Raw genomic sequence first — 11,529 nt, 5'->3', positions numbered from 1 at the left:
CTATCCCAGCTGTAGGTTCACTCTAGACAGGTCCAGATGGACTGTGATTGACAGGTCACCAGTCCATCACAGGACCAACACATAGAGACAGACAACCGTTCCCACTCACAGCCACACCCACGGTCAATTTAGAGTATCAATCAGCCTCGTCCCCTCTTGATGTCTTTGGACAGTGGGAGGAAGCTGGAGTACCAGAGAGAACCCATACAGGAACAGGGAGAACATGGAGACTCCATACAGAAAGATCCTGTGCCCGAGCGTAACTGTGCACATAATAATTTTATGAGATAAAATATGATTTTTCTAAAACAACATTAAGCTTAGAAGGAAGCAGCAGTGTGAACTGTTGGAAATTACTGCACATGGAGAGGTGCTCTGATTTGTAGTTCTATTGCAGCTGCTCTGTCTCCCTCTAGAGGCCATATGTGGCAGGTACAAGTCCTGCACAAACCAAGGAGAGATACTGGAACTGAGACAAGAAGTCTAGTTTTGTTGTACTTCATCAATTGAAACCTTTATTATTGAATAGCAATATGGGTTCTGCCATACAGTGCAAACAAAAATAATTGAAGTCGGATACCATACATGAATGATAAAACATTATTCGTAATGAGGATATTAGTCGACTGAAAGCGGCTTCAATGGAAATGGGAACAAACTGTTAGCTACCTTTCAAAGACATTATTTGGAATCATAGTTTAAAAGACCCAATGGGTCGTCTGCACTCCCAAGCAACGTTTTGTTGAGCTCTGAATTAGCTTGTTGGTGTTGTTATCTCAGTGAGCAAAGGGCCCTCTGGATGAGGAGGCACTTCAAGTGTGGTTTCTGCTGTTGCCGTGGTTACGCATCATCCCCTCCACAGAGCAACAATAAAGCCTTACGGTAGTCGCCACCGCAATCTCCCTGCGACAGACACACAACATGGAGAAGAAATGTGTTCATACGTGCATGCTAAGTGAGAAGCTTTCATTCAAGAGAGTGTGTGTGTGTGTGTTTGTATGTTTACCATGATCATTGAATGGAGAGAGCAGGCAAACATCCTCCTGAACTCAGTTCTGATGTCCAACATGTCCACCTCACTGCGAGACACCATCACCCTGATCAGAGTGTTATCATCAGTTCCTAAGCCCTGAGACACACACACACACACACACGCACAAAAAAATGATGTCAGCTTTACCTTCTCTATCAAACGCTGGCTTCCTGCAGTCTACGTCATAGTTACACATTTCATTCATGCCTTTTATAACAACAAAACCAAACACAAAATTAACCCCATGAAAAACCAGATTAAAATACATCTTAAGTTTATTTCAAGGGGGGTGAACCCTGGCCTTGTTGCAGCAATGAATGGCTGTTGGCCCACCTTCATTGAGTAGTACAGAGTCTCCGCAAAGTAGGCTGGAACGCTCCTGGCACACTTCACTTCAGAGCAAAAACAAAGAGACGGGGTCATGATTAAAAAAAAAAAAAAGGAAAAAAAAACTTCACCCAAAGTCACTTCCTGTGTTTTAAATAAAACACTTCCTGTATGTGCGGTTTCATACCGACAGCCAGCAGCAGGTCTCTCAGGCCGCCGGACGTCTCCCTCTTAATGCTCTCCTCCATCTCGTACCCAGACAGCTTCATGTAGGCATCAAACACTGAAACACACACATTCGGAATTAGTCCAGTCTAGAATGAATCTTTCTTCACAACGTTGTTAGAGAGAGGGAGAGAGAGGGAGAGAGAGACACACACACACACACACACACACACACACACACACACACACCTTTCCTAAGATGTTCTGCGCTGCGGTTGCCCAGGATGGTCACAAATGTTTGTTCATCGGTGCCAAACTTCTGCTCTCCGGCCTTGAAGAGAACCTACAACCACAAATATTACACTTAAGTCAGAAAAAGTGAACAACCTAAAATTATTAACCAGTCAATGTGTATTTGGATGTATTTTCTATTACTGCCACCAGTGAAGAGACTACAGATGATGAACATTTTAAGCAATGCTCCAGTCTGGCATGTTTATCTCTGTTACTGGTGCTCACGAATGTCCCATGAACTTTATTTGGAACTTGTAATATCACTGAAGCTTCACTTTTGACCATTTTAGTTTGGACTGTGGGAGGAAGCTACCCAGAGAGAACCCATGCAGGCACGGGGAGAACATGCAGACTCCACACAGAAAGATCCCGTGCCAGAGCCGGGACTCGAACCCAGAGCCTTCTTGCTGTGAGGTGACAGTGCTGACCACTGCACCACCGTGACACTTTGGCAAAAACTTGTTTTGATTTGTTATTTAATTTGGCCCATATCCCATTTGCTAAAGCAGATTGACGTTTACTGCAGCCAGCCACTAGGGGGCGATCAAACTCTTGAGAGATGACATGATAATTTGCTAATATCAGATGTTTAACATCATCCATCGTCACCTTCTGCTTATTCCTTACTAGTAAGGATCGCGGGGGGGCTGGAGCCTATCCCAGCATCAACAGGCGAGAGGCGGGGTTCACCCTGGACAGGTCACCAGTGCATCGCAGGGCCAACATACAGAGACGAACAACCATTCACACTCACAGTCACACCTACAGTCAATTTAGAGTATCAATCAGCCTCGTCCCCTCTTGATGTCTTTGGACTGTGGGAGGAAGCTGGAGTACCAGAGAGAACCCACACAGGCACGGGGAGAACATGGAGACTCACACAGAAAGATCCCGTGCCCGAGCCGGGACTCGAACCTGGAACCTTCTTGCTGTGAGGCCACAGTGCTGACCACTGCATTTCATATTCATCTGGATTGATTTACTCTGTTTGGACACAAGTTTATTTGATATCTAAACTTTATACACGCCAACAAAATGCAATGTTCTTCAGGAAAAGCCTGTAAAAAATATCTGTCGTCTCTTCATCATTGGTGATGAGTGAGGAAGAGGAGACTTGGGACAATATCAGTATCAGTCATCACACATATAACAACACATAATAATTCAAAAATGACCAAAATCAGCTGATAACATGTTGATATTATCATTATCATCCCTAACAGAAATGTATGCACGTGTGGATGTGAACGTTTCTCTGTTCATGTCCCAGATGACCTACATCTTATCTCAGTTTCACTACTTTTAACTACCAGTTAAGCAAATCTCTTTTATTTACTCCAGCTGCGGACGTCTATTTGAGAGAGGCTTTTACTTCTAACCCCCTCTGATTGTTCTTGCTCATACTTTCCATTTTTCTTTTATTTTCTCGGATGACCAAACAATGAGAGGATGGTGGCACTTGATGTAGAGGCGGGTGTGTGGGAGCTCCTACAGTCAATCATCCATCCCACTTTTCCTACTTTACCCCCTGGCTGGCTATCATTTGTCCAAGTGGACCCCACCCCGGCCTGAGAATTAGCTTTTAGTTGACTAAAGCTTTGCTCCCTTTTTACAGGAGCCGATGTGCGCCGAGGACGCCGCGACTGTGAGAAACGGGTCGGGGTCATGAGTTCGAACTTGCACCTGAAAGGTGTGAACTATGGGAGCTACTTTGGATCAGAAAACATAACACAGGGACGTCTTGGGCAAAAAACACTGGTCCTTGTTCCTAAGCTACCGCTTAGTCTTTCTTCCAAAGCTCTATTTCCACACACCAAAACAGGCAGACGTGCCTCCAAGGTCTGTGTTTGGAGCTTATCAACACATGTGACTGTCACACTCTCAAGCCAACACACAAAGACCCATTTGATGGTGAAGAGAAGAAATATTTATTCTTCAACAGCAAAGAGACATACCTGAGCATCTTCATCCACTTTTCCCTCCTGGATCCCCTTCTGCCTGTTAGCCTATGGAGAGACAGATAACGGTTAATGTCAGAGGAGAGGAGAGGAGAGGAGAGGAGAGGAGAGGAGAGGAGAGGAGAGGAGAGGAGGATTTACCTGCAGCAGAATAACCAGAAGTCTCTTGAAGTGACCTGAAGTGTCTCCTGAAATGTCCTCCTCCAGGTCATCATCGTACTCTGAGGGACACATGGAGGAATGAAGAACATTAGTGTGTGTGTGTGTGTGTGTGTGTGTGTGTGTGTGTGTGTGCGCGCGTCTGTGTTTTTTCCCTGATAAAATATTTGGCTATGTATCTACATTGTTGTTATATAAACAGATTTGTGCACCAAACGGGAGCGGCCCTCGTGAATTCAGCTGTACTTTGCACAAATATGATTTTAGCAGAGCCTCTATTCTCCTCTATCTATTCTCCTCTCAGAAGAATTATCTGGAATGCATCAATGTAGATCCTCAGCAGAGCTTGGTTGCATTCACTGTTAATTCAATTATATCAACCTAATTACCTTGATTTGTCCTGTTTAAAGATTTAAGGCTGTCCTTGCCTGGAACGGTAGGCTTTCATTCTCCTGGGTTTTGATTCCGTATTCACTTTTATATTGGAAATCTTCTTCTCTTTTTTGGGGGGGTTTGTTTTTGTTATTTGTTTCTTTTTCGGGTTGTTCCGTTTGTCATTTCTGGCGCTTCCTGAAATTTAACGAGCTTGACGATTAAAGATGGAAACCCAGGACGATGAGACTCTTCACCTTCTTCCTTATCCAAACACCAGCAACTCCTAACAGGTTGAATCAAACACCATGAATGACTGTTGAGAGTTTCACTGCAGCTATTGGAGTTTTCTACATGGTTTCTGCTGGGCTCACCAAGTTGTTCCAAGATTACATTCAATACAACAAAGAAGGCAATTTAATGATCAAATGGTATAAAAAGGTGCAGATAATGTGACCTTAAATTTTTATTGCGACCTCAGATTTCTTCAGTTCTGATCAATATCTGTTTGTGTGTGTGTGTGTGTGTGTTTTACCCTGTCTATAAGTAGCCACGATGTTCTTCACCTGCTGAGCTGTCCTGGAGGCGAGGATCTCCACCAGGACCTTCTCGTCTGTTCCTGCCCCCTAGAGGTGAGAGGGGGGAAACATTCCAGTCCAAAACATTATGACGGAACTTTGCACCTGCAACATGTGCCTCTACGTCATCAGTGTCACGTTTATCACATGAATACCCTACCTTGATGGCGTTGCGGAGGGATGTCACTTCGTAGGTGAGGGGTGGGGTCATCAGAGCCACGATCAGCGTCTCAAATTTGCCTCCCAGCTCTCCCTTCAGGTCACCGATCAGATCCTGATATTCAGATTGAGAGTGTGTGTGTGTGTTATCATGTATCCTGTGTGTGTGACCGTGCTGTCGTTGATGGTCACCATGTCGCTGCCACAACTCTTCAGTCGGTTTCTTTGGAATTCTTTCATGAAGTGGAGTTGTGTGACTTTAGTTCCTTTGATTGTGGTCTATTTCCTGCCTTTATTTGAAATGCACTTCCTTTGTGTATCTTTACTTCCTGCCCCTTTTTTTTTTTTTGTTACGTTGGGCCATTTAATCATCCTTCCCATGGTCTCCTCATCCAGTCTGCTCCCTCGTGCTCGTCACCGTCTCTCGTTGGGTGATGACATCAGTTACATCAGATCCTAATTTCATCAGGATCTTGCCGCGCTGCAGCAGATTTCACATTAAGCTGAACCGAAGCTCACCTAGACGTTTCCAGCTGTGAGGGTCACTCTTTCATCTGAAGTGAATGCTCATGTTTCTTCATTAACACGCACATGCTTTTTTTTTTTTTTTTAAGTTCCACCCACAACTACTACAGTGGACTTTGACATTAATAAGCACAATACAACTAAAGCTCTGTCAAAGGGCTTTAGTCTCGAGAAGCAACAGCCAGAAATGCGAACAGATGATAGTCAGCACAGAGGTGGTACACGCTTTCCTGCTTGCTGTGAAATTTTCCTTTTTTTGGGGGGGGGGGGGTTGATTTATTTGTCTTTCAAGAGTTGTATTGTGTTGAAGGGATGCACTTCTTTCACTTCCTTGCCAGGAGTTCCATTATAAGATCAATTTGACAGCCTAAGAAGTCTGACGCTACAACCACAACAAGCTGATGGTTTGATTAGCACAAAGGAAAACTGCCTGCGAGATTCTGCCAACATCTCAGAAGCGCCACAACTGGATCAGATCCCAGATAGCAAAATGAATCCAGGAAGTACTTGAGTCACAAGCCTGTGTTGATCAGTGTACATCCGATCCCACGGCCAGAAGCTGGCTGACACACAGCGCCATGTTAAGATAGCTGTACTACCAAATTACTGATACGCTGCTTCTACATCTGGACCAATTCTGGCTCGTTCACGGTTAATCTGGTCAGCTGACACTCGTGGAACACAGCTAGAACTGATCCAGAACATACTACTCTCTCTTTGCTATTTGTTGTGTGTTTCACTTTTTGTTTGTTTTGGACAGGCTGTGCTAACTAGCTGCCGATCTCATACTTTATGTAAACACGTGTCACATTTTTCTTTCAAGAGAAGAAAAAAAAAAAGAAAGAGTATTTTACTACAGAAATACAAAGAAAGACTGAGGTTCCTAATTTTGTGGCATATATTGTTGAAAAGGGGAACATTGTGACAAATGATCTGAACTAAGAGTTTCAAAAGCATTTCTGTTCCCAGTATGTGTGGTCATGTGATGTAGTTGTGATCCGTCTAACCTTTCCAAACAGAGTTTTGTAGGCAGTCTGGATCTCCTGCCTCTGGGCGTTGCTGCGAGCTGTCAGCAGCTGCAAGATGGCATCCTCGTCGGTCCCTACGGCAACAAGCGCCACGGTTACTCCTCTGACTCACAAGCATTCATCGGCATTCTCACGTGATGTACATAATACATATGATGCTCTGTCTAGGTGGCTTCTTGATTACAATGATGTCTCACACGCACACATACACACAATTACGGGCTCAAGGATCAGCTTGTGTATGCAGTGTCTCAGGTTTCACCTCAACTGCGTGTGCTTGTGTGTGTGCTTGTGTGTGTGTGTGTGTGTGTGTGTTTCTGGGCGGAGCTGTGCACAGAGGCTGCTACTGAACCGTTTACAGACACTCTTTCAGCTCATGATACAACAGCATGCAGGTACACGAGCATCTTACCCAGCCCTTTCATGGCCTTGTACAGGACCTCGGCATCCGCACTGGCGTTGAAGTTTCCACTGGCTTTCACGGTTCCTCTGCTGGCCTGTGGCAGGAAAGATAAGGGGAGGGTCACCCTGACGCCTCTCTCGCTAAAGACGCTTTTACACATGAACTCAGAGGCGTCAAATCAGAAATACCGTCTCAAATCATACATCCAAGATTTGTGTGAGCGTAACTGACTTTTATCTAAGGTCTCTCTCTCTCTCTCTCTCTCTCTCTCTCTCTCTCTCCTCTCCCCGTCTGTGTACTCACGCTTGGATACGGTGGAAAACAGAATATTTCAGATTATGCGCATTCTTTCCACTTTTAGGTTCACCTCATGAACATCCCATCCGTGGCACACACGCAAGCTAACACTTTATTCGTGCGCTGCCACTTCATAAACACCACGTTCCTCTCGTCATTTCTACATCAGATTTGAGAATCTCAAGATTTGATCAGGGATTCCAACATGATTGATGATGTGTGGCAAAAAGGCATTTCAGTCTTATTGCAACTCAAGATTCAAGAGATTAATAATGTCCCTGAAGGCTAATTTGTTTGGCAGACATGGCAACACTAAAACATTTATTACACATATTGCTACATCGCCTACAGAGCCTCCATGAATCACTGAAATGGAAAATGACACAATAACGTGACGTTCGGGGTTAAAGTTTGTAGCGAGTGGAACTGAGGACTATCCGGAACTGAGCCGCAACATCATTTCCTGAATCAGTGTCGCGTGTCACTGCCCCACCCCTTTAGGCCCTGAGTCCTCTCACTCTCATGGGAAAAGTGACTTTGAGCACATATTTTGATGATTCTAGCACTGAGACATCATCAGGTTAAATACATGACACATTTTCACATGACTCTGGACGCTGGGGCACTAAAAGTGGCTTTTTTATTAAAGCCAGATGAATCAGGAGAACAGGAACTTTCTCGCAAGATCAGGCGACACATCGTCCTCAACAATCCTTCCTCTGACCGAGGGCGCCTCAGAGTAACTTACAATACCATACTTTATCACAATATTTTGCTGACAAAAGCATCACTGCACCACCACGTTGTGTGATAATGGATAGCTGGTGAGACAACTCATCTAAGAGACATCCCGGTCCTCGTACAGTTGAAGAGGAACAAACCCCTAAAAAAGCAGCAGGAATTATGAATTCACTCCGATGATGCGGTGTCCATTATTTTCAAATGCCAACTGAGGTGACGCCAATGTCAGAAGAATGCTATGGTTTTAACTTGGAGTATCTCCAACACTGACACCAGCTGCTGTAATAAAAACATTTGCCACCGGTCTATCTCTATCATTTTGCAAGATGAAGCATCCCGAAATATTACAGTATCAGTATTTGACGAGAGGCGACCACGCCCACTGACGGGAGAGGCGACCACACCCACGTGGGAGACAGGACAGGACCCTGTGCGATGATGTGCTCTTAATTTTAAAAACAAACACTGCCAAACCAGCAAATCATAGAAAAAGAAAGTACAGGCACAAAAAAACAGGAAGAAACTTCTCTCACTGGCGTCAAACATCCTTAAAAAGAACCACGGCTGATGTGCTTTGGAACATCTGGCATCGACACACATCACCCGTGAAGTTTAATCATTTCTAACAACACGGAGAAAACATTTCGAGGGACGGGACGGGACGGAACGGATCTATACTGAGGACAGTCGGAATTAGATAAGGCTGAAAAACATTAACTATTAAGACTGATTCGTTAGTAGAAGTGTTGCAACAATGCAGGACTCATTCCAGACACTCCCTCAAACTGTGACACATTAATGATAAAACAGCCACGTTGCTTTTTTTGTCTCCTCTTTTTATTTAGAGAGGAAAACCACGGGAATGTCTCTGGAATTCTCAGCCTGAATATGCAGAAATCACGTGGAATGTCCCCCCCCAAAAAAAGAAAAAAAAAAAGACTAAAATACCAGCGTTTAAAAACCAGGTATTTGTGTGTCTCAGCAGGGCCGGCATGTTCCCGCGCTCGTCTGTGTCCTGAAGACGCTCAGCACTGCAAGTTTACCTAAATCTAATCAATCTGCTGATTTGGGGCGAGTAACGGCTGAGATATGTGGACAACAACCCTGAAGACAATGACGGATCGTTTCACCAGGAATGTTTCTGAATGAGCAGGTTGAGGCATGACCTGAGGCTGGTGAAGGGGGGGGGGGGGTGGGGGGGGGCTGACGGCGGTACGCTGACCCTCCAGAGGCTGGCACAGCTGGCACAGCAGCACAAACAAGAGGCTTATCAATGCCCGCCAACATTTATGAACCCTGGTCGCAACGGGTTCTGTCTGCAATCCACCAAGTCACTCTTCCGTGAAGGGAACTCCCTGCCGGGATGTAAAATCATGATGACATTGTGATGTGGCCTTTATTTACTATCAGCCAAGGATATTATTACCGCCAGTCGAATGACATCAGCAAATGTGTGCTACTTTTTTTTACAGGGACTGAAGAAGAACAAGCACCAGAGGATTTTTTTTGAAACTGTGGAAACAGCATACAAAAGATCAATTCTTGGTCTTAGTAAAGTAGTTGCTGTCTGCAGCCTTGTCCATGACATGGACGCCTGGAGGGAGTCTTTTATTTGTAAGTCTGTTAACGCCTGATAAATAATCAGAGGAATCTGCGCCAAAATTCACCAGCGAACTTGAACTAAAATGAATGGCTAGCTTTCACAAAACAGAATCATATATTTGTGTTTTACATAAATTTGTTCATATGTCGTTGTTGTTGTTGTTGTTGTTGTTGTTTTTTCGAGCAGTGAATTTCCATGACTTCTCCGGCTTTATGTTTTTCACACTCCATTCATTTTCCAGTTCGTTTTATGACTTTATTAACGTCATAAGAGCTGTCAACGTGTCTCTTTTAAGACAAAATATCACAGGCAACAACGTAAGATTAAAAAAGTCCCTTTTAGATTTGTTAATAATGAGAGAAGTATAAATCATGGTCAGAGGTTTGACCTCAGCAATGTGTCCAAAAGAGGCGTATCAACACCGGCTTTAGCTGGCAGATCACCAGGCAAGTTTGCTCAGCTGCCTTTAACAGCCAGCAGACTCCGGCAGCCAAACATCTTCAATCATTACTAATAACCATCATGACAATATTCATATATGTTAATGGCGACACTCTGCTCCAGCCTCATTTGAATAAAAGAGCAGTTTCCCCTTTAAGAGCGGGAGGGTGGGCCAGAGGAGCAGGGAGTATCACACACAGAGAGGTGGGGAGACAGAAGGACCCACAAGCCCACATGAGTCATACACCAAACTTCCTAAATGAAAACTCTTTCCCCTGCAGGCATGCGCACAAACTACACACGTACGACTCTACATCTGTCTTTGTGAGGTCACTCCCAGACCCTCCGCCAGCTGAATTTATTCTGACCTAAAAAAATAAATGAATTAAAAAAAACCTAAGACTTAACCCTCAAATTTCCACTGAAAAAATGAGGACAGACAAAAATGTGACGGTTCAAACTCAAACTGGTCCTCAGATATGTAGCTGTATACACACACACACACACACACACACACACACACACACACACACACACACACACACACACCAAAACGTTTATAGAAAAGTAAACTTCAGCCTCGGGTCATTTGTGTTGTGTTCACTGACCTAACATCTATCCATATGTCTGATGTGAAGTCAATCGAAAGCGTATCACGAATATTCATGTCTGCAAAAACTTCCATTCAATAAAACCACATTATATAAGAGGGAGTAAAGTGGGCGTCGTCTGTGGGAGTTCAGAGGGTAAACACTTATGAGTCATTTGCATAAATAACGGATTGTACCGTCTAAGAGATGGAATTCAACTCATCTTTTTCTTTTCTCCGCAATCTTTTTTTTTATACAGTGCTTCTCTGCGCTGACTGCGCCTGGAAGGGGAATACTTGTGAATGTGACTCACCATTTTGACAGGAGAACTTTTTTTTTTTTTCCAACGAGAGGAGGGTTGAGTCTGTTGAGGAAAGAACAAAGTTATTCGTCACTAAACAAGACAAACTTCCTAAGAGGACTAGATTTAATTCACCTGAAAGTCTTAAAACTTCTAAATCTCCATGTTTTCCTCCAGAAAATAACATCTGTAAGTAGTTAAACTCCTCCGGTCTGCGCTGCTGCAGCTGTCAAACGTCCCTGAAGTGGACCGACATGGCCCTGCTCAGTCCTCAGGTAGACCCCGGCTGTCCACGCACACCTGGCGGATGCTGCGGAATGTTTGCGGGGACTTTCTGGCTTTAACTTACCCGGGGAGTTGCGGAGTTCAGTAGAGACTCGTCGGGCAGAAGAGATCCGGCAGAGAGGAGAGAGGAAGAGAAGAAGGACGGACAACCCTCATCCGCTCAGAAAAAGCTGCGAGAGTGCGGGTGCGCGTGTGCGTGTGCCACACCCCGGTGCGCACAGCCAGAGTAGCTGTACGCGCGAAGCACTCTGGGAATTGTAGTTTCTGTTG

The 11,529-nt window shown here is 44.5% G+C and overlaps 1 protein-coding gene across 1 annotated transcript; it reads right to left on the bottom strand.

Annotated features, from left to right (window-relative positions):
• Nucleotides 1-492: 492 nt before the first annotated feature.
• Nucleotides 493-11,446, bottom strand: anxa5b (annexin A5b). The gene is made up of 13 exons (XM_086211823.1): nucleotides 11,324-11,446; nucleotides 10,987-11,037; nucleotides 7,011-7,095; nucleotides 6,578-6,672; nucleotides 5,047-5,160; nucleotides 4,844-4,934; nucleotides 3,919-3,998; nucleotides 3,775-3,825; nucleotides 1,775-1,868; nucleotides 1,548-1,643; nucleotides 1,367-1,425; nucleotides 1,007-1,129; nucleotides 493-903 (listed from the first exon to the last, which is right to left on the bottom strand). Exons 2-13 carry the CDS (start codon nucleotides 10,987-10,989, stop codon nucleotides 841-843), a joined length of 954 nt encoding a protein of 317 aa, XP_086067949.1. The 5' UTR covers nucleotides 10,990-11,037; nucleotides 11,324-11,446; the 3' UTR covers nucleotides 493-840.
• Between the last annotated feature and the right edge of the window lie 83 nt (nucleotides 11,447-11,529).

Source organism: Aulostomus chinensis, chromosome 8 (assembly GCF_037954235.1).
Source record: "Aulostomus chinensis isolate RoL2024-O1b breed Wild chromosome 8, RoL_Achi_v1.0, whole genome shotgun sequence".
Lineage (NCBI taxonomy): Eukaryota > Metazoa > Chordata > Actinopteri > Syngnathiformes > Aulostomidae > Aulostomus > Aulostomus chinensis.
The sequence above is the reverse complement of the archived record's forward strand: the minus strand, read 5'-3'. Positions and strand labels throughout refer to the sequence as shown.